Raw genomic sequence first — 23,501 nt, forward strand, 5'->3', positions numbered from 1 at the left:
TGGGCAAACGTGCCACACTTGTATTTTTTTAGATGTTTAATCCTCTTATCAATTGGTGTCCTGCATCAGGGGGTAGGGTTCACAATCATAATTGAAAAGGGGAGGCCATACATAAGTGAAACAGATATCTGTTATTCTGCTGGGTTCGATGCCAAAATTGCTTTAGATGCATATAGTCACTATCCATTGTCTCACTTTCTGATTGGAAACAAACCTGCAAGTAAGATTGGCCTCACAGTAGCATGCTGTTAATAATAGTTATAAGAAAAATAAATTTGATGCTGGATTACAATATTCTCATAATTAACAGTATCTGACTTTCCCGCATATGAGCTTTTAGCCATGCTTTGCTATGAAAGTGTAAGGCATGGCTGAAGGGAGCTACAGCTCTGGTTGCAAAAAAGACTACACAAAACGTAGGTTTGAACACATATGTAATCATTTATTGATCTGAGAATCAATACAAGGTAAACAAATGTTTACAATATCATATACAGTAAAGCGCTTCCAGGGTTTAAAAAAAATGATTGTCACTCACCGTGCTTCACAGAATAAAAATGTATTTTCTCTTAAATGAATAAATAATCTGATGAGCTCAAATTAATATTTACAATAAAAACAAATAAAAAAAGCTTTGGATATATTAATTTCTTCTTGATCCTGTACTTCTCATTTATCAAGTGGAATTTTTCCACATTTTCCTCTAAAACAATACAAATCTCAAAGAAACTATAAATCAACGAGGCTAACATGATTTTTTTTTTTACATTTGAATTCGTCAGTTTCGGTAAGCGACATACATAATGTCTCATGGTGAATGTGTTGGAATACAAATACAGCAAAAATAATACTTTTTCATTCATAATGCCAGATCGCATTCTTCACGTAACAAAAAAATTTACATTAGGCTGGGACGCGGACATGGGATAACAGGCGACCAAAACAGAACAGAAAAATACAAATTCTTTCATAAGAATATATTTGTGCTCTTTCATTTGCCAGCTGGCTCTGCTGTGCCATCCAGTTGAGTGTTCCGGGTGCATCGGGGTGTCCAATACCGGTTCACTTCGAGTGTTGTCAAGCAGCAGCATTACAGCGGGAAATGGGCAGTGCAAAGCAGTTTTATAAACAGGTTTCCGGGCTCATAAAAAAAGAGCCAATTTTACAAAGCAAATAAAGCAGACCACAAAGAAGTCCCATTTTATGTATATAAAATGTTAGGACGCAACTTTCTTTGTTCATAGTGGAGGTGGCCAGTTGGTCAGAGGAGTTTTGTGTTGTTTTGTCCATCAGCCTGAATTCAAGTATTCCACAGCCACTTCGTAGCAGAACTTGTACTGATCCTGTTAAGATAAGAATAGAGATAGAACAATTTAGTTTGCTTAACTAAAACATCCACACATTGTAATTGAGGATTTAGGGAACGATTTCAAAAATACAGGAACAGAAAACATGTCATTGATGATTTCCAATTTTTTCAAAGGCCTAGTAGCATAAGTGCAAAAATTTATCCAACTTGGGAAGTAAGTATTTAGAAGCCTTTCATTACAGGCCAATGAGATCGGAACATGAACTTAATTAAATTATGAAGTACGGGCTGTTTGTTTCATTTACATGCATTTTATTAATTTAAAGGCTGAGCTGAGCAATATATAAAATGTGGGATTCTCTGGTATAAATTTTGGTGGAGGGCAGGCAAACCTCTGGAGTTAATTCACCTCTGGCAATCAAATAAGGTGACCAGCTTAACTTAACCAGTGAAGAATTAAGTAATAGGTCCTAACAAGTCACTTTCTACAAATCTGTAAAAGTGCATCGTCATTAGCATAGCGATCCTATAACACACTTCGTCAATCGCGAAAATCACTATTACATACTCTCTGATTTGGATTTTGTTCTGTGCAATATATATAATGATACAAAAGAGAGGAGTCTTGGAATTGGACAGAGTTGCGACCTTTTAAGTTGCAATTACCCAGCTGGGTTGTAGGTTGATCCTTTTTTAGAACACAACAGCAAACCCTATGAATAGGGAAGAGAGATGATGTACATTAAAAAAATAAACAAGAAATCGATGACTGCTTTCTGAAAACCCTCAGACGGAAGGTGTATGACTGATCTTGAGCTGGCTATTCATGGAAACAACGTTACCGTGCATTCAATAGGTGAATTCAGACATATGTCAGATTAAGCAAAAGTCATGTTTTGTGAACTGAGTAATAGATGAATAAGAGTAAGACATTTCATGGTTGCAGATGGCAGTAATTAAGTTACACTCCTAGGAGAGATTATTGTACATTAAGCTCTGCAGAGGACTTTGAAAACTGGACGTGAAAGCATAATTTTAAGGTTTCAGTATCCCAGAAGGCTAGGAGAGAGGCAATGTGTAAATGCGTATTCAAACGTTCTTCTTAAAATTGTTTAAAATGCTCAAACCCCAATCCAAGTGCAATACTCCAATCTGAGTGAAATTCTGAGACACAAATCTTCATCTCTCAATTTTTAAGGTCTTAAGATAAGTAAAAATAAAACCATATTAAATTTGGTTATCCTGAGAAGTACCAGAAACTCCTTGCTGAAATTTCCTACTTCAAAATTTGCATAGCTCACCCGTCTTACTATTTCAATTGTATTTGTACATAATAAACATATTTAGTGCTTTAATTTCATAAAAAGCTATTGGTGCTGGTATAACAGGGCTTCTTCATGGCAGTATGGCACTTCCTCCAAGTACCCTCATCTTGGTAGTCAAAAAGGTGTATTGAAACCTGAATGTGATAAGTTCTATTACACAATTAATTTCCTTACTACTTTTATTTTTCCTTCTATTTATTCTGACAATTCAATTCAAGGTTGTTTACAATCATTCTCCTCTGACAATTCAGGTACTAAGCAAAACCAAAGGGGATGGTGGACGGAGTGTTGCACATTGAAAGCACTCGCCCCCAGTCAATTGAGCTGGGTTTAATCCATCATCATTCTTTAGCTCACTCGCCACCCCAGTTCAGACATGGCCATATGCAAATCAGTCTGACCCTGTACCTCAAGGGAACAGTCCAGCCCGAGCTGCGAAGCCATGTCTTCCCTGGACCGGAAACAAGCATCCTGGGACCGGTTTCGGGTTCATAAGCCTCATCAGCCAGGCTATCTTGAATCCAGTGGCAAAGTGAGCAAGGGACCCACGTCTGGGCATACCCTGCCAAGTTAGGGCAAACAAAGCGATACCAAAGGAGATGATGGACGGAGCGTTTGAGCAAATCAAACACTCACCCCCAGTCAACTGATCTGGGTTTAATCCATCATCATTATTTAGCTCACTCTACCACTCCAGTTCAGATATGGCCATATGCAAATCAGTCTGAACCTGTGCCTCATGGGAACAGTCCAGCCCGAACTGCCAAGCCATGTCCTCCCTGGACCGGAAACAAGCATCCTGGGACCGGTTTCGGGTTCATAGCCCTCATCAGCCAGGCTATCTTGAATACAGTGGCAAAGTGAGCAAGGGAACCACGTCTGGGCATACCCTGCCAACTTAGGGCGAACTTAGAAACACCAAACGGGATGATGGACGGAGTGTTGAACATTGCAAGCACTCGCCCCATGTCAATTCATCTGGGTTTAATCCATCATCATTCTTTAGCTCACTCCGCCACCCCAGTTCAGACATGGCCATATACATATCAGTCTGACCCTGTGCCTCATGGGAACAGTCCAGCCTGAACTGCCAAGCCATGTATTCCCTGGACCGGAAACAAGCATCCTGGGCCCGGTTTTGGGTTTATAACCCTCATCAGCCAGGCTATCTTGAATCCAGTGGCAAAGTGAGCAAGGGACCGACGTCTGGGCATACCCTGCCAACTTAGGGCGAACTTAGCAAAACCAAAGGGGATGATGGACGGAGTGTTGAACATTGCAAGCACTCACCCCCAGTCAACTGATCTGGGTTTAATCCATCATTCTTTAGCTCACTCCGCCACCCCAGTTCAGACACGGCCATATGGAAATCAGTCTGACCCTGTGCCTCATGGGAATTTAGGTACTAAGTCTCCCAATTAAAAGAAACAAGATACCAACTGGAACAAAACAGAAAAGGTATCATTGCTGCAAACTAAGCAATTCCTTTAGGCAGACATCAGTATTAAAACTGTGGTGGGATTTGCATGTTGCACATTTGCCTGTCATAGTTCATAAGTGGCAAAAAGATATGATTCCCCAGTTTGGCTAGCACTTGTTAAGTGTATTAACGCAATATGAGGATTTGTGAAGAGAGCTGATAGTGAATGGTGGTCATAGTTTTGGCTTCTAGTTTACAAAGCAGTAAGAGTATTTATATTTTCTAGCTTTAATTACTAAAGATAGATATTTTTAAATGTCTGGAACTAGGTAATTCCCCTTTAGCCCTGGTATCCTCCTTTACAGAACTTTTAGGACAGATAAAGGTGGTACTTACCCAGAGCAAAAAAGAGAAAGCTGTAAAGGCCAAGGGATGGTTTGACTCACCCTGTTCCAAAAAGAGGAAGGCTCTCTTGACAGTGTTGAGAGCTAAACCCAGAAACCAACCCGCAATCATCTCACTTCAAAGTGATTATAAATGTGCTGAAGGGAAAGAGAGAGGACCATGTGGGAAGAGGCCTGGCTCAGACTTGAACAGGCTTTAACTACGGGCAGTAGTAAAGATTTTTGGGAAGTAATTAACGCCCCTTATTTTAAAATGCAAATGGATTCTACTTTGGATACTAATGTTGGAGAGGACGACTGGGTGGTACATTTTGAAAACATCTTTTCACCCTGTGATCCGTCTCACCATCCGTCTCACCATCTAAATCATCAGCTGATTCCACTCCTGTCTATTTAACATTTAGCAGGAGGAAGTAAGAAGTGGGCTAGAGGCGTGCAGTGCGGCGGAAGGCCCTGGGTCCCAATGGGCCCCGATATTTATTTTTCAGGCGAATGAAGACCTGTGGGCCCCCCTGTTAACCAACGCTTTTAATAACATAGCAATAACAGGCCGGCACCCCTCATGGTCAACCAGTGTGATAGTTCCGATCTACAAAAAGGGCGATAAGGGCAATCCCAAAAACTACAGACCAATTTCCCTTATCGATACTACAGCGAAACTCATGGGACGCCTTCTTCTTGTGAGATTGGAGACATGGGCACAGGACAGGGATATTTTAATGCAAACCCAATATGGTTTTCGGCTAGGGATGGGGACAGTAGACCAGTGCCTAAACCTCTCTTTAATTATGGATAAATACACCGGGGCTAAGAGTGGGAAACTGTATGTTGCTTTTATGAAATTATCTTCGGCATTTGATTGTGTTTCCCACTCTAAGCTCTGGTGTATAATGGAAGATATGGGGATTGATCGGGCCATAATTGATTTAATTCACCAATTGTACTCTAACGCTTTGGCATGCGTTCGTTATGGGAAAAATGGTGAATGTACCTGTTGTTTTAACATCTCTAGAGGGGTATGGCAAGGCTGCGTCCTCGCCCCATTTCTCTTCTCTATTTACACTAATGGGTCTGAAAGGGCCCTCAGGGATGCAACCTTGGACTTCCCTGTTTCAGGTTCAAAACGGCTGCCGATTCTTGCCTATGCGGATGACGCTGTCCTGATGGCCAGAACAGGGCTTGGTCTGCAGTCCCTTATTACAGCGTATGCGTCATTTATGGCTTCGCTGGATTTAAAAGTTACCCAGTCCAAGTCATTTGTAATGGTCATCGGGGCTGGTAAAAGAGAGAAGCAACCATATTTTAATATGGATTCTGGTCTAATTTCTGTGGTTAAATCATTCCCTTACTTAGGGGTTTTATTCGATAATAAACAAGCATGGGCACAGCTGGTCAAAGGAAGAGCCTTGGGGATGGAGAGGAGTGTAGGAGCAATTAAATCTTTTTCCCAAAAATTGGGGGCAAAACCATTAATTCCAATTAAAAAATATATTATGCCAAGGAAAAGTCGGCAGCTACCTATGGGTATGGTGTATGGCATCTATTGAGCCATTGCAAATTATAGAAAACAGATTTTTTAAATCCTTGGTCTCCCTCCCAGAATCATTCTCGAATTATGTAGCCCACAAGGAACTAGGTCTGTCGTACATTACGGACTTTTTCAGACTGGCACCCCTTCAGCTTTGGCTTTCCATCTGGCGCAGGGACACAGTGACCCTAACCCAAAACATAATTAGAGATATTCTAAAGATGGATAACCACGGCAGGATTAGGTGGTTGAAATATGTGAAACAGGAGTTAACCACCCTGGGCTTGGCGGAGCTTTTTGAAATCCTTACAACATGCAAAAAGATGTCCAAACAGAAGTTGGTGGACACCTTTATGCGCGGGGCTCAATATGTCCGCAAGGAAAGGAATTATTGTAAGCAGGCAGCCCTCATTAATTAATTAACACCATCATTGTTAGAGGGAGGATATTTTTACTTAGAAGATATTCCCATTGCCCACCACAAATTCATCCTGCTGAGGTTCCGTCTGAGCCTAGTACCTATAATTTTAGGGTTCCCAGAGAGGGCTTTTAAACATTCGAAATTGTCCCTCTGTCCTTGAAGCAAAGTCTGGTTGCCTTATACTTTTTTTTATCCTTGCCTGATCCTTTAGTGTGTTTTTCATTAGCGTCATTTTTGTCGGCTTGTAGGAACAAAAGGAGAAATGTGCAACTGTAAAAAGGTTATGGATCGTTTTATTTTATTTTGGGTTTTTTAACTGATATGGCTCAAAACTTCATTGAAGAATGGATAGGTGAGTAAATGTATACTCACTTGAGAGACAAAGGAATTTTATTGCTTTCTTTTTCTCTTTTGCGAAACGTTTATATAACTTTTTATCTGTATCTCTGTGAATACTTGTCATGTACTTTTATGATCTTAAATGCAAAGATCAAATAAAGTTTTAGAATTAACGATATTTTAAAACAAGAAGGCTCATGAATATTCATACTTCACCTTGCCTTATCACTTGCATTTAATGCTAGGTTGCATTTACACAAATAAACAAACATATCTTAACCTCTGAGATATGAGTATAAGCTGCATTATTTCAGAGCACTCCTGTGTTGGGAAAGATTAAGATCTATGACAAATTCCCTTATATCACCCCTGATCTTATGTGTGTGTTATATTCTAAGGGCAATTCAGCACAAGATACTCATTTAAGCAGCCATTAACCCCTTCCATGCTGATGACGAGCTCAGCTCGTCATCAGCGTTACCTACCGTGTGCTGATGACGAGCTGAGCTCATCATGTAACGCGGTAATCTGAAAAATGCCGCATACCGCGGGAAAAACGGCCGCACGCATGCGGTTAATAGAGAAACATTATGGTTAAGTTACACAAAGAGACAAAGACAGAGAGAAAACAAATCACAGGTAAAAGTCTATCTCTTTCTGAGGTTTGTGTTCCTTGCGTTTCATCCAAGCTTTGTGAAATCCATTTGACGATTGCTGCTGTATGACTATTTATCTATTGCTATGAACTGCGATTACTATTTTAATGTTTTAATTATACATATTGCTCTACCCTGTGCACTTTTATGGTTCAGACGAGCCAAAATAAAGTTGTGTTTGGATTGGAAGTCTTTATCTCCATCTGCGGCTCACAAAACATACTGATTAAACATAAGAAAAAAGATATGATGAGAACACTCTGTTTGAATATAACATATGTTTTGATTGGTATTAAAGCACAATACTTTATTTGCTGTATCAGGCTAGGTGCACCCTCATAAGACTATCTAAAGACAAAAAGGGTTAAGACAAGGTCATGAATAAATAATTAAAGTAGATATGGACTCTTATGAAAAGTTACAATTTTCTGCAATTTACCAGGGAATGAGGTTATAAACTCCCTAAAAACATTAAAGTTCCTGGGTTGGATAGTAATACGCTACATCAATAATAGATTTGCTGGTCAGATCCTGGGTGAAGAAATTGATTGATTTTGTAGTTCTGCAAGGACCCAGGAAAAGACTACATTGCATTATTTAGTGTTGCTATTTTTGCGGATTGCCTGATCCCAATGTGATGTATCTGCATGTGGAATTGTGCAACAGCCCACTTGATTGCTGACCTATTTCTATGGGTAGTGATTACTGCGATCTCCAAACCAGGTGGAGCCTGACTTTTCCAAAAAGCTATAAGCCACTTTCATTCATAAATAGAGGGAAAGATCTATGCTATCACTCTTGGCTGAAGATCTACCTCTTACTAGTCTTCTCTTTATAGTCACAATGATCCAACAGGGTTCAAAAAGTATAGACTGTTACTGAACACAAGGGTGTGCTGGAGCATAATTTCATCTATACAAACTTCCACTTCCTTAGCGATTATGCCCTTAGATGCAGGGAAAACATTTAATCGGGTTTTAGCTTAACATCCTTGAGTGCTGAGAAAAAGTTTTTTCATTGTTGCTATAGATTCTGCATGAAGCCTCCAAGACATGCATTCATGTCAACGAGATGTCTCATTATTTTAGGTTGAGAAAGAGAAAATGAAAGGGACTTATTCTTGCACTTGCACTAGTTTGCTTTCGAAGTTTAATCTCTTAGAGAAAGTCCATCTCCTGTGTGTTTCCCCATCAATTTTTCACTTGTGTAATAGGGAATTGGAGTCAACTGCGTTTACATGAGGATAAACATAGCACAGGCTCATTTTACATTTTCAGGCAAAAAGCAGGGGCAGTTCCTCCGTTATGGCAGAGAAGCGTTGCGTCCCCCGTCCTCCCCACTGAAAGCCAGCAGGGGCAACCGACAAAAAAAATGATAAAACATTTTTATTATAATTTTATTTTTTGGTCTGCTGGCTGCGTGCCAAGGGAGGGGCCGGCCAAAACGTCATAGGCATTTAGCCTTTCTCCTATTCGAGCTGTGTTGTACAGCCAGGAGGAGAACCAACATAGGCTTCCAGTCCATGTCTGAGCACTGAACCAGGGCGCTCAGCATAGTATTGCCAGCATCAGATCAGCGCTGGGATTGGCATCTGGGAGCCTGCGCAATGAACAAGAGATCATGGACGTCTGGGAGGCGAGGTTCGGGAGCAAGGCGGTGGCCGTCTGAGCAGGTAAGTGCAATTTTATATATTTAGAATTTTTTGTTGTTGTTGGTATTCTCCCTCCCCCCGCCTCCCCCCTTCACAATGGGTGTAAATGTTGGGTGGATAGGGTGTAGGAATTGTTAGTCGACGGGTTAACATCCTCCAGCTTACGGAACGCTTTTGCACCCTTCAAATAACACTTTCGATGAAGGGGAAATGGGAACGAGACTTTGAGGAGCCGTCAGGTAAGGGAGCCTGCGATTTAGGCAGAATTTTGACTAAAAAAATAGAACCTCCTGCACTGAATGTATTATATATAGGAGGGTACTAATGGCGAACACTGGGAGAACTGACACTGGTAAATGTATCCAGAAATGTTCATGCATACACTTTTGGATTGTCCTCAGATCAAGACATTTTGGTCTGAGGTGATGAGGGGTTTGTGGGCTTCCATTGCTCCCATGTGACAAAATGTGCATGGGAGCCCAGGCAGGTACCAGATACCAACCTATAGTTTGTAATGTGAGCATGGCTGAAGTCTGATGAAATACGGTACAGCAATGGGGACTCACACACACACAAAAATGGGGAACAATACGGACTGGTGCATGGTTTGTGTATTAAGGGTGGGCCTGACCACGCAACTTGGTAAAGATATCGGGCCCATGGAAGCACCACTGAGTTATTTCCTGCACATGTATGATTAAATATATTCTGTTGGGACATTTGATGGATCACTGTAATGGCTTAACTGTACATAACGGTAGAAATCAAGATTCTCTTGGGATAACCAAAAAGGTTCTCAACTAGCATATAAAATCATACACCTCCCAACATCCAATTGGACAAAAAACGCACAATCCTTTCACACAAGTTTAGAAAAGGACCCTATTTGGCAATTATAATACACACACTGATGACTACCAACAGTTTATAACAAACATATATCTATTAAAAACAAGTTTCCTTCTGAATTTTCTATCCTAGAACAATCATAAATTGATCAAAGTTACAATCCTATATTAAAAACCAAAGTACCATATATGTATAATTGAACACGAACATGTTCCTTGGATACAACCACACAAAACAAAAGTGCTTTTGTTTTGTGTAGTTGTATCCAAGGAATGTGTTCATGCCCAATAGATGATTTTATTGATGAACATTTGAACAGATCAATGTAATGAATTCCATGTGGAACAATCAAAACGTGTGATTAACAGATTTGCACTTTTTTGTGTCTCTCATATATCAACTATACATATATGGTACTTTGGTTTTTAATATACGATTGCAACTTTGATCAATTTATGATTGTTTTAGGATAGAAAATTCAGAAGGAAACTTGTTTTGAATAAATATATGTTTGTTATAAACTGTTGGTAGTCATCGGTATGTGTATTATAATTGCCAAATATGGTCCTTTTCTAAACTTATGTGAAAGAATTGAGCATTTTTGGTCCAACTGGATGTTGGGAGGTGTATGAATGTATGTGCTAGTTGAAAACCTTTTTAGTTATCCCAAGAGAATCTTGATTTCTACCTACCTGTAGTACCCTTTCTCTTGGGTAATGGGGTCGCTCCCTGTTTTTATTAGTTAACTGTACAGAACAACCGTCCCATCTCGCTCCTCCCGTTCCCGGCCAAAGTCATCGAGAAGACCGTCAACAAACAGCTGGCCGCCTTCCTCGAGACGAATGGATCCCTCGACCCCTCACAGTCCGGCTTCCGAGCGAACCACAGCACCGAGACCGCCCTCATCGCCGCCACCGACGACCTTCGAACCCTGATGGACAACGGCGAAACAGCGGCCCTCATCCTCCTGGACCTCTCCGCGGCTTTCGACACGGTCTGCCACCGCACCCTAGTACAGCGCCTCAGCAACATCGGAATCCAGGAGAAGGCACTGGAATGGATCACCTCCTTCCTCGACGGAAGAACACAAAGAGTCCGCCTACCACCGTACAAGTCAGAGGCCACCGAAGTCATCTGCGGCGTCCCTCAAGGATCCTCACTGAGCCCCACCCTCTTCAACGTCTACATGAGCCCCCTCGCGGCCATCGTACGCAAACACAACCTGAACATCATCTCCTACGCCGACGACACCCAGCTGATCCTCTCCCTGACCAACGACCCCGACACCGCCAGAGCCAACCTGCACGAAGGGATGAGAGACGTAGCCGAATGGATGACGACCAGCCGCCTGAAACTGAACTCAGACAAGACGGAGGTCCTCATCCTGGGCTCCACGCCCTCCGCCTGGGACGACTCCTGGTGGCCCCCCGCCCTGGGCACCGCACCCAAACCGACGGACCACGCACGCAACCTGGGCTTCATACTGGACTCCTCCCTCTCCATGACCAGACAAGTCAACGCCATCTCCTCGTCATGCTTCAACATCCTGCGCATGCTACGTAAGATCTTCCGGTGGATCCCCACCGAGACGAGGAAGACGGTCACCCAGGCCCTCGTCACCAGCCGACTGGACTACGGCAACGCCCTCTACGCCGGAACCACCGCCAAACTCCAGAAGAGACTCCAGCGGATCCAGAACGCCTCGGCGAGACTCATCCTCGACATCCCCCGACGCAGCCACATCTCCGGACACCTGAGAGATCTACACTGGCTCCCGGTCAACAAGAGAATCACCTTCCGGCTCCTCACCCACGCGCACAAAGCCCTACACGACCAAGGCCCGAGCTACCTCAACAACCGGATCAACTTCTACACTCCCAAGCGCCTCCTCAGATCAACCAACCACGCCCTCGCCACCGTCCCCCGCATCCGAAGAGCGACAACAGGAGGAAGATCCTTCTCCTACCTGGCCGCCAAGACCTGGAACTCACTTCCGACCGATCTGCGCCTGACCCAAGACCACCTCTCCTTCAGGAAGAAGCTCAAGACCTGGCTGTTCGAGCAGTAGCGGCCCCCCCCCCCCCCCTCCCAGCGCCTTGAGACCCTACGGGTGAGTAGTGCGCTCTACAAATGACCTGATTGATTGATTGATTGAACTATCATCGGAGAAAGTGATGTTTAGTACGCCTGTGTCTGGGTCAGGCAGACTGTCCATCTGCTCGTTGGGTTCAATTACTGCTGTCGGAAGGTAGGTAACATAATATGTTAGTATTAAACTAATAAAAAAGGTTTTAAAATATACCACTGTAAAGACCCCCTTACTCAGAACGGTGATAGAAATTGGACCAGGGAAGAAGAAGCTTTGAACATCTAATAAGTTGTCTCTTAGGGTGGATTGGGGCAGTACCTCACTTTAATTTCTAGTGACATGAGAATCTGAAGAATGTTGGGAGTACTGTGACCGAATAGTGTTGTCTACTACCTTCAAGGAAACTGTAGGGCTTTTTGTGGGGACTGACCCAGAACTGGTGAGGTTATTCTCAACTATGGGTGCTGAAGAAACCCAGAATTCTGAGTCTCCTAGAGATATCCTAGCAATGGCGGATTACGAGGCCAGTGCATTGTGGAGACGTATCCCAAGGCTAGCACATCTTGGAATCTCTTTTTTCAAGTTGATCAGCTGCACTGCAGTTCAAGATGCCTCACTGAGGGTTGCAACAGGGTCAAACTGCAGATTAGAAGCTTTGAAGCCAGATCATAGTACCCTTAGGGGCACAGCTTTTAGCTCAAACACCTACTCGAAAACTAGCACCTTGAGGAATCTCAGCATTCATGTCTCGAGCAAAAATCGTCAACCTTCTTAATCACGCGCAAACAATGGGGATTGGCCATGGAGTCCATTGGACCTGATTTTGATGAGTCATTCCGACACCAACTTAACTTCTGAGCATCTCTCCAAATGAAATCTAGTGTGATGTGATTTGAAGACTCCAGTGACCGATGTGATCCAGTGCCGTGCATGAACCTCCTGCATTCTTCATCACTAAGGTTTGGATTCCTCACTGAACATCAACAAGCAAGGCTCAACAGGCATAACCATCAAAACAGATGCAGGTTTTACAATGATTTGATGTGACATTTTTTAGCCAGTTAGTGCTTGAACTTCATAAAGTTCACTTGGCTCATGCTACACTGATTGTTTAGCAACCATTTTTGATGCTAAACAATCACTGATCGAAATTTAATAATTTTTGCTTTTTTGGACTTTATTAAAATTGTGTCTTAACTAAATTTGCGTTTGACCTTGATGTTTTTATTAGAACATCCTTAGCTTTTACGTGACATAAGCAACGTTCGCTAGAGAATAGCCTCAGAGCACCATCTACATTACAAAAGCTGAGCTGTGGTTGGATCCTAGTCTGGGTTGAGTCCACCGCAGAGTGCAGCAGCCCTCGCATCAGGGAAAACTTCCAAAAGATGCTCGGGTTATCTTTTTTCTGTAACCAGCGGTGACCTGTTGCACAGTTAGTGGTCCATGCGTCCTTTCGGATTACAAACACAGTGCCCGGATTCATAAAGTATTGTCCATTTCATAAACCAAGGGCTTTAAGTAGGCCGGGTCTTGCTGATGCTCAGCACCGGCAGTTCTTTAAAAGCAGGTGCTGAGACGGGTCCCTATCCGGCTTTCCATTTTTGCCCTCACCATCAGGGTGAAAAAAAAATCTTAACTCTGCAGCAGTGCCACCCATCACTGCCTTTGATGTAGCATCAGAGAGACTCGTTATAGTTCTTTTACAGTCTCATCATTTCAGAACTGAGGCATTTTCAATATTCTATACAACGAATCCATAGTCGTTGCTTATTTATCTTATGCAACTAAGAACCATTTGCAGAGTCAATAGTCTTTGTTGTAGGTGTAATGTTACTTGTTGTATTATATATCTACATGCAATGACAGAAGCGGCAAAATACCAATTGGGCGACACACTATGCTTAGCACAGATATTTAGCTTACTTTTCAAGCCATGTCTTATTTCCATTTGTCATGCTCTTTGAGAGACCCCAGTTTTTTCATCCCACTTAAAGCCCTGAATAAAAAACCCTGAATAAACCTACATCTCCCTGAACCTCGGACTCGGCTCCAATGACAGCATCTGACAATATGTGAACAGACAGCAAGTAAAAAGAGAAGAGGTGGCCGAGGTGGGCATAGCAGGCCACGTGGGGTTCAGATAAGGACTCTGACGTGTACAATATCACACTCCTTAACAGATGCTTGCTTCCTGGGGTGTTTTATGTGGTACCAGCTCTCTGATTCGTAGTTGCATCAGGGAACTTTTGAATAAAGTAAAGATACAAAGAACAATGGCATGGTTCACAGACTGTAGGCAGAGTGAACAGAGAGATCATTGTGCCTCAAACGGTGCAAGCAGGGAAGTGAGCTGAAAACATGTCTCCTCAGGCACTCGGGAGTGTTCAGCAAGTTCTGTACGAAGTGACGGCACTAGACACCACGGGGCCGTCTAGACGGCCCATCTCCTCACCTGGAAACCCTGCACCGGCTGAACCCACACTCTCCCTGCTCTTTGCGACTTCGTAAAGTCAGGCCTATAACATGAAGTTGGGGCAGAGTCAAGATAATGAAAGTGAAACGCAAACCGTAATTTCGCATTTAAAAAAAAACAAAACACTAACACAAAGGTCGTTCAACTTTCCAGTCAAAAAGAGGGGTTTCAGGACGACTCCAGTGAGATCCTAGTGAATAATATGGAAGCGGAGGTGATGCACTCAACAGACACAAACCTGCTGGGGAAGTTCAAACACGACATGCAGCTTTGCACCAGTTCAAGCACTCACACCATGTAATGACGAGACAGAGGGGAAGTCGAATGCATACACTGAACATCATGTCAGATTCTTACATATATCACATTTATCAAGGTTTGTTATTACAATGGAAAACATCAGCTTTTTGTCCGCCAGGGCACTTTGGTATTCCAGAAGGGGCACTGACACGTGTGCAGCATTAAATGTGCTCTGGCGTGATCTCCAGGTGGGAACCCTCATTTGCATAGGGGTATGGCCCATTGCAAAGGACAGAATCATATTTGCCTTTAAGCCCATTACAGATATGGGTGCAGGGGCAAAGAAGCTGCTAGGAGGCACAGTGACTGTGTGCCACATAGAGATGGCAAACAGTCACTGTGCCCCCTGACACTGACCCATCCCAGAGACCCCTCCCTCTCTGGCATCCCACTACCGGCAGGTCAGTCACTGCGCCCACCTGCATGGAGATCTCTAGCCCCTTACAAAATCAGGATGCTTGCTACCTGCAAAGGGATAAGCAGAACAGTCCGTCGTTCACTCCTGCGTCATTCCCTGCACAGGTGCGGACTTGCACCTGCACCGGAAGCAACGCATTTGCTGTGATAAAGCACGCTGCCCTGGCTTGCATCTGGCACACAGACTTATGGGAGGAAAACGGCACAGAATGGGTCGATAAGCCATATCCATACTGCGGCCTTATGGGTTCTCAACCACTGCGAGGACAGAGTCGTATTGACTTGTGTGTGTTCACAACCTCACTGTACGTGATGACGTGTTTAGAAGCACGTACCAAGAGATCCACCATGTTCGGTTTGTTGTTCCTCAGGGTCTTCACCGCGTGGAATACATCAACCGCTCTCTGGTGTCGCAGCATTTCACAAACAATACTGATAGCGCAGAATGTCCCACTGCGGCCGCCACCGTTTCTGCAATGAAAAAAAAAATGTTGATTTAAGGGCTGGCTGCATCGCCATGAAACCGTCCTGTAAGTACTCAACCAACATATTTGAAAATGTGTCTTTTTAGTTCACATGGTTGTGGTCCTTGTATGCTAATTATTTCCTCTGGTCTGCTCCTCCCCATCAGAAATGGAGGTGGTCTGGGTCGCTATCCACGCTCACATAGTGATACATGTAGAGTAGATTTTAAAGAACGTTATGGGTGTTTATAACACAAGGAACTATCAAACTACAGAAGAGCACCCTGGCCCAAAAAATGGCAGGCATTACCAAGTACCTACCACCTACCCCAATTCAAATGTTCGTATAAAACAAAACCTTACTTTAATTCTTTATTTTACATTTCTTTGCTAGATCTTTTCCATGAAAGGCCATTGGCCTAATTTACCTAGAAATATGCGATGTCCTAATGGTAGCATCTTGGAGATGTGATACGTCATGTTACTACAATGTTATTTTAAATATAGCCACTAGATGGTGCCAAAACCTGCTTTTTAACTGGCGATGCCAGCTTTAGGAAGTACTGTTTGCTCTGCATTCAAAACGACCTGCCAACTTGTAAGCGTGCAAGTAAAATGAGTACGGTTATAACTTAGCTTATGATTATGGTTGAAATGTGGGTACGGTTGTAAATTTATGGTTATGGGTGGAATGTGATAAGCTTATGACTATGGGTGGAATGTACAGTACAGTTGCAAGCTTATGATCATGCGTTGAACGTAGACTACGGCTGTAAACTTATGATCATGGGTGGAAAGTAGAGTAAGGCTGCAAGATTATGATTATAGGTGTACTGTAGAGTACGTTTGCAGGCTTGTAAACATGGGTGGTACGTAGAGTACGGTTGTAAGCTCATGACTATGGGTGGAATGTACAGCACAGTTGGAAGCTTATGATCATGCGTTGAACGTAGGCTACGGCTATAAGCTTATGATTATGGGTGGAAAGTAGAGTACGGTTGTAAGCTTATGATCATCGGTGGAACGTAGACTACAGTTGTAAGCTTGTGATCATGGGTTGAATGTACAGTACGGCTGCAAGCTTATGATTATAGGTGGAATTTAGAGTAAGGTTGCAAGCTTGTGATCATGGGTGGAAAGTAGAGTACGGTTGTAAGCTTATGATTATGGGTGGAATGTAGAGTATGGCTCCAAGCTTATGATCATCGGTGGAACGTAGACTAAGGTTGTAAGCTTGTGATCATGGTTGGAATGTAGAGTACGGCTGCAAGCTCCTTTATGGGGCAGAACTCTGGGGGACCAGGAACCTCACTAAGTTGACGGTTGCCCAAAACAATTTTTTTCGTAATATCACTGGTTTACCAGTATCCACTCCTTTGATACCTCTCCACTATGACCTGGGAGCTCATAGCTTCGAGGATATGGCAAAATATAGATCATTTGCCTACTGGAGGAGATTATGGGTAACCCCGGAACTCCTGCAGTATGCCCAGGGCTTCCTCGAGGTTAGAGACTCGGATAAGTCCTACAAAATCCAGTGGATGAGGGAGGTTAAAACAACTTACATGGCTATGGGCCTATCTGCATTATGGGATGACCCTGTGGGGAATGTCTTTCCACCTAAGAAAATACTTCGTGATCTGTATTGGAACATGGTTGAGACCAAGACATTTGGACGTCATATTGAATTATCATTTACTTCCGACTTCTTAGAGCTCAAGCATGCACCGGCCCTAGAACCCTATTGGGACTGGATTACTATTCCAGGGGACCGGAAGAAGTATCACCAAATGAGGGTGGGGACACTACCACTAAATACTTTAACTGCAAAATGGCGTGGGAACCAAAGTTCGGTGTGTCCCTTTTGCCCCGACCAAAGGGAAAACATAGGGCATGTATTGTTTGCCTGCCCTGAATACAATGTACCAAGAAAGTCGTGGCTTAAACCGATTTGTGTTCAGTTAGGCCTCAAAACTGCTAGTGAGGCAATTAGGATCTTAAGAACTGACACTTCTCAGCCAGTTGTTATAGCCATGTCGAAATTTTTACACTGGATGTGGATAATTTGCGCCCGTAAAATGAGTTTGGAATAACCCCAAGGCCAGTTGTTGTATGCTGCTATCCGATTTTGTAAATTGTATTGAGAAATCGATATACCTAGCACTGAATGAATTATCCTTTTAATACTGTTTTAATTTTTTAAATGTGATATTTAATTCTTTGTAATCATGTATGAGCTAGTAAGCTCTTTTTAGATATAGTGGTAACGATTGACCAAATGTGGATCTTATTATCTATGGGGTGGGGGATGAATTTGTATTGTAAATGTCTTTTATGATTGAAAAATATCGAATAAAGACTATTTTGAATTGAATTGAATTGAGTACGGCTGCAAGCTCATGACTATGGGTGGAATGTACAGCACAGTTGGAAGCTTATGATCATGCGTTGAATGTAGACTACGGCTGTAAGCTTATGATTATGGGTGGAAAGTAGTGTACGGCTGCAAGCTTATGATTATAGGTTAAATGGAGAGTACAGTTGCAAGCTTATGATCATGGGTGGAACGAAGACTACGATTGCAAGTTTATGATTATGGGTGGAATGTAGAGTATGGCTGCAAGCTTATGATCATCGGTGGAACGTAGACTACGGTCGTAAGCTTGTGATCATTGGTGGAATGTAGAGTACAGCTGTAAGTTTATGATTATGGTTGGAATGTAGAGTACAGTTGTAAGCTTATGATTATGATTGGAACTTAGAGTACAGCTGCAAGCTTGGGATAATGTGTGGAATATAGGGTACAGTTGGAAATTTAGGATTATGGGTGAAATGTAGAGTATGGCTGTAAACTGATAATTATGGGTGGAATGTAGAGTACAGTTGTAAGCTTATGATTATGGGTGAAATGTAGAGTACGGCTGTAAGCTCATGATTATGGGTGGAATGTAGAGTACAGTTGTAAGCTTATGGTTATGGGTGAAATGTAGAGTACGGCTGTACGCTCATGATTATGTGTGGAATGCAGAGTACAGTTGCAAGCTTATGGTTATGAGTGAACTGCATGGTACGAGTGGTGTATTAAGTGTGAAGGTCGAAGGGTCATAGGAAAGGGCAAGTTAATGTCAAATTGTAAGAACATGGAACCATGGTATTTCTTACTCACAGACAAATGCTGCTAAAGCCTGGACTTCCTCTTGATCCTTTTCTCAGACAGACCAGTGAGGGGGGAGGGAGGGGTGTCAGAAGAAGCATCTCATTAGAAAGAAGGCTCTGAACCAAAAGGTTGTCTAGGCCTCAGTTTAAAATGGCTGTCTAATGTAGAGGGGGACAACGGATCCTTGTTCAATCCTGCCTCTCCGACAATAGTCAACATGTTCCTAGAAAGTTCCTTTTTTGATGACGTCTTCTTGGGTTTTAAGAGCTACTGTCACATCATTCTGCAGTTGGACCCTTTAGGTAAACCCAAGACAGGCACATGTTATGCCTCTGTCTTAAAAAAGTACATTTTACTGGAAATGGGCAATAGAGTGGGTACGTTTCTTTCAGGGCTCACACTGTTGTCATACTAACTTCTGGAATCCATCTGTTTTTTGGAGTGCCCAATAAACATGCAAATACAACTGAAAATCACTGTGATTTCCTTTGCTTCTAAAATATCGCTTGTGGCAAACCTGCCTTGACTTTTTCATTCATTCGGTCGATGTGCACACCCGTAGCACCTTCAAATAAATACGTTTGCAGCAGGAAATGTTAGAAACGCACTATATACACATAGGTGCTGGATTTAATGTCAGACTGTCTTCTGACAAACTGTTGCTCATTCTTTTAACATGGTGTCTACTTCTGTTTCGCTAACTACAAAGGGAGAGGATTTTGTAATGTGAGTTATGTGACAAGCTTGTGGAGTGTGAAAGGAAAGGCTGTATAATATTTATTTTTTCCCAACACACAACAAAACTTAAACTGTATACATATTTCATAGTGTGTCATTTAAGAAAGCAGAAATGAAGCACTTTCTCTTGTAACCCTACAGTGTGATGATATCAAAACGAATCGAGACACTTTACTTGGTGATGCGCACATGTTAAATCAGTGGCGGCTGCCACCAAGTATCACGGGTGAGACAGGGGTGGTTGGATAGGAAATTAAATTTAAAAACGACTTACCTTGCTCCCAGGCCGCAGCCTCATCTCATACGTCCTCTTCTATTCCTGCTTGAAGCAGGAAGCACAAACAGGCTTCCCCAGCCAATCACAACGCTGCAAGTTGTGATTGGTCTGAGAGCCGTGGTTCGGCGCTCAGACAGGCAGGGTCAGTCTGTGCATGTTCCTCACCAGGAACATAGAAAGTGTGTATGGCTGTTTGGCCGGGTCAAGACGGCCGGCCAAGCAATCAATCAATCAATCAATCAATCAATCAGGTGTTTGTTAAGCGCGACTACTCACCCGTAAGGGTCTCAAGGCGCTGGGGGTCGCAGGTTCAAGTCCATCAAGGAGGGGGTCTGTCGAAGAGCCAGGTTTTGAGGTTTCTTGCGAAGATGGGGAGCAATGTTATCTGTCTGAGGTGGAGTGGAAGGTCGTTCCTGGCTCTACCTGGGCGGAAGGAGAAGGAGCGGCCTCCCGATCTTGTCTTTCTGGTGCGGGGGACCACGGCGTAGGAGAGCTGGGCTGATCGTAGGGTCCTTTGGGGTGTGTGGAATTTGAGTCAGCTGTTCAGGTATGCTGGTCCGGTGTCGTGGAGGGCTTTGTGAGCATGGGTTAGTATCTTGAAGGGGACTCTAGCTTTGATGGGGAGCCAGTGGAGTGGGCACAGGGGCTGGGAGATGTGGCAGTGTCTTTGCCGGATTGAGGACCAGTCTTGCGGCGGCGTTTTGGATGTTCTGTAGCTTGCAGGTGAGGTTTTTGTTTATTCCGGCATAGAGTGCGTTGCCGTAGTCGAGCCTGCTGGTGACCAGGGCATGAGTGACGGTATTTGTGTGTTCAAGGGGGATCCATTTGAAGGTCTTACATAGGAGGCGGAAGGTGTGGAAGCAGGAAGACGAGACAGAGTTGATCTCGCGGTCCATTTTGAGCTCTGAGTCCAGGATGATTCCCAGGTTGCGTGCATGGTTTGGGGGGTGGGCAGGCTTCCGAGGGCGAGGGGCCACCAGATGTCATTCCAGGCGTTGGGTTTGGGCCCATGATGAGTACTTCCGTTTTGTTGGTGTTTAGTTGTAGGCAGCTGTTTTTCATCCATTTGGCAACTGCCCATTTAAGTGCCCACCACTGCTCCTCTTGCTTGCTGTGAAACAGCCAAGCCCCGCCCCGTAAACTGGAAAAAATAAAATTATAATAACCTAGTGTTATTATCTTTTTTCCACGGCTCGAAATGCAGTGGGGTGACGCTTCTCTGCCTAAGTGGAGGAGCCGCCTCTGTGTTAAATGTTTACTGAAACCAGATTTTCATACATTATTAGAACGCTGTGTGGTGCTGTTGGTAAAACTGCATGTTTGTGTAAATTTAGTGGCCATTTGAATAGATTGTGCTGTTTGTAGACAACGGTGCAGCTCCACACCATGCTTCAGTAATGTATTTGTGTCAGTGTACTCCAAAATGCACCACCAGATACATACCATAACCGTACCACTCTCCTGCCGAATGGGCGTGGCTCATTTGCTACACTTCTTTGTGTGATGCTTGGATTTTTCACAATCCTTATGACTGGACAGTGATGCAACACTGATGTCAGCATCCCCACTCTCATCATTGTTACAGGACCACCCAATGTATAAGGAATACAATGCTATCCTTTTCATTGTCGCAACGGCTTAGTTACAAACAAGCTTGCGGTCAAGAATTTGCAACAATGTTAATTGATTCACATGTGTGTATATCAATGTTTTTACATTTTATAGGACTTTCATAACTGTTCTTAATGACTCAGAAGTAGAGGCTCTTGTCAAAGCATCAGTACAGGTCATCGCATCCACATCTCAGTAATACCCAGAAATCAACAGTGGTATCTTTATAGGGGCACAGGGGCGTTGACCCCCTAACTGCTGCGAGCCACTATGTTTAGAGGCTATTTTTGACTAATGAAAATAGCCCCGTATGGCCTATCTCCATTCATTCAGTTTCCTTGTGGGCGGGGCTACGGAGCTCAAAGTGGGAGGGACAACACCTGATGCTGAAACTGATCCGCTCATGCCAGACTGGCCGGTATTTTTGCTGAGGCCAACCTGGCATGCCCAGTTCAGGCTTCCCCATTGAAGGCTACCATGGAGCTGCGTCCGCAAAGACACAGCCCCATCGGCCTCCAATTATGCTAGCAGGCCCTAGCCAATCCTAGCACTGCTCTTATGCTGATTGGTATTCTATGCAGCATAAGAGCAGTGCTTCAGCTGGCTCAGACTTATTTTTCCCCGACCAGGCGACAGCTTCACAAGCAGGCAGCAAGGTGGCAGGATTCATTTGGGGACTCAGAGTGCCTGCACTGATCAAGGTAAGTCTTTATAATATTTACAATTATGCCCCACTATTTTTAAAGTCAGTAGCCGCCACTGGCAGCATTACTAAACGTGAATGCGATTTCGCTGCAACGTGCTGAATGCCACAGGAGAGAAAGGGCGCGCGAATCGACCGCTGGATTCTCGGTTCCTTTCAGAGCTGAAAGGTCATTTTTAAATCCAACAGTGTTTTTTTTAATATCATGAACAATGGGAACCTGCGTCTACCCTCGGTCAAAAAACAAGAGCGTAGCATCTCGACATAAACCTAAACCGTAGGGGGAAGAGGTACAAAGCTGTGCTGTGTCCCCTCAGAGCACATCATAATAATAGGACCTATATAAAGGAAGCTTGCAGCTCATCCTTTATCAAATGCGTCCACTGACCTGCTTTAATATAAATAATGGCCATACCCTATTATTTGATGCCTAGCTGGTCTTACATTATGACTTTGATATAGAGCCCAGGCAAAAAAATCAGAAGTGTACTTTACAAACCCTATTCAACAATAACTACAAAGAAGAAATACTTAGGGCCCCATTAGGAGTTGCTCTTTTCAGGTCTGCCAAAGTTACCAGGTCCACAATCACCCATTCTGCATGCGAATTCCATATTTAAGCGGTAATTCCACTCCTATTTTCAGTGCTTAAATTGAGCTGGTGCTTGCTGGTGGGGTGAACCGGCACATCGTTTTGGGAACCTGCATTATTTTTCCACATCAGATATTTACCGAGCGGGAAAATACACAGAAGGAAGAGAAAGACGCCAAAACCGTCAGAGAGGAAGAAAGCAGTAGCCTGCACGAGTCAGAAAAGTGCCAGGGAGTGTCTGGCAATTAATTAAAGAAGCACAAGATAGTTTAAAGACTACCAGGCTTCTGAGCAGAGCTTTGGGCACCGGCACTCTTTCTTTGATACATTAAACACTGCCTGTTTTCCACCTGCACTTAGCAAGTGGTAAATGGGATTGGGGAGAGCTCTGGGTGTTGGGGTTTATTGAGGCTATAATGGGGCAGGGTTGGCGGGGAGACAGCGGTTAAGCACTGCATGCTCCACCTGTCCTGTAGGAAGGGGTTCTGTGGGGTCTGGGCATGTGTTCACCGCTGCCCCTGCACAAGACTTTATCAATGGGTGTTCAGCCCAGTAACTCTGGAGCCACCCTTACTTCATCCATCACTCCCGGATGCAGTAAGAATGGGACAATTGTGATCAGTGTGAGTAGTATCCCGCCAAGAACACTGCTCTGGCTGGATTGTCATTGGCCGATTATCCTCTTCCCGCCTCAAGGGTTCAAACATTACTGATACTGCTCAGCACAGTATTTCCAGAGTGCCTTGGAGCACAAAACATGATTTGGAAATCAGGT

General features: G+C 43.6%; 1 protein-coding gene across 18 annotated transcripts in view; it reads right to left on the minus strand.

The window, feature by feature from the left end:
* Nucleotides 1–417: 417 nt before the first annotated feature.
* Nucleotides 418–23,501, minus strand: part of PTPRM (protein tyrosine phosphatase receptor type M) — a 1,498,021-nt gene continuing 1,474,937 nt past the window's right edge. For all 18 annotated transcript variants that reach the window (XM_078687901.1, XM_078687900.1, XM_078687899.1 and 15 more), the window contains 2 exons: nt 15,520–15,655; nt 418–1,343 (listed from right to left, as the gene is read on the minus strand). In XM_078687901.1, the coding sequence (XP_078544027.1) occupies nt 1,290–1,343; nt 15,520–15,655 (190 nt within the window). In that variant the 3' untranslated portion in view covers nt 418–1,289. The remainder of the gene's footprint in view (nt 1,344–15,519; nt 15,656–23,501) is intronic.

The sequence above is a fragment of the Lissotriton helveticus genome, chromosome 4_1 (assembly GCF_964261635.1).
Source record: "Lissotriton helveticus chromosome 4_1, aLisHel1.1, whole genome shotgun sequence".
NCBI classification, from domain to species: domain Eukaryota; kingdom Metazoa; phylum Chordata; class Amphibia; order Caudata; family Salamandridae; genus Lissotriton; species Lissotriton helveticus.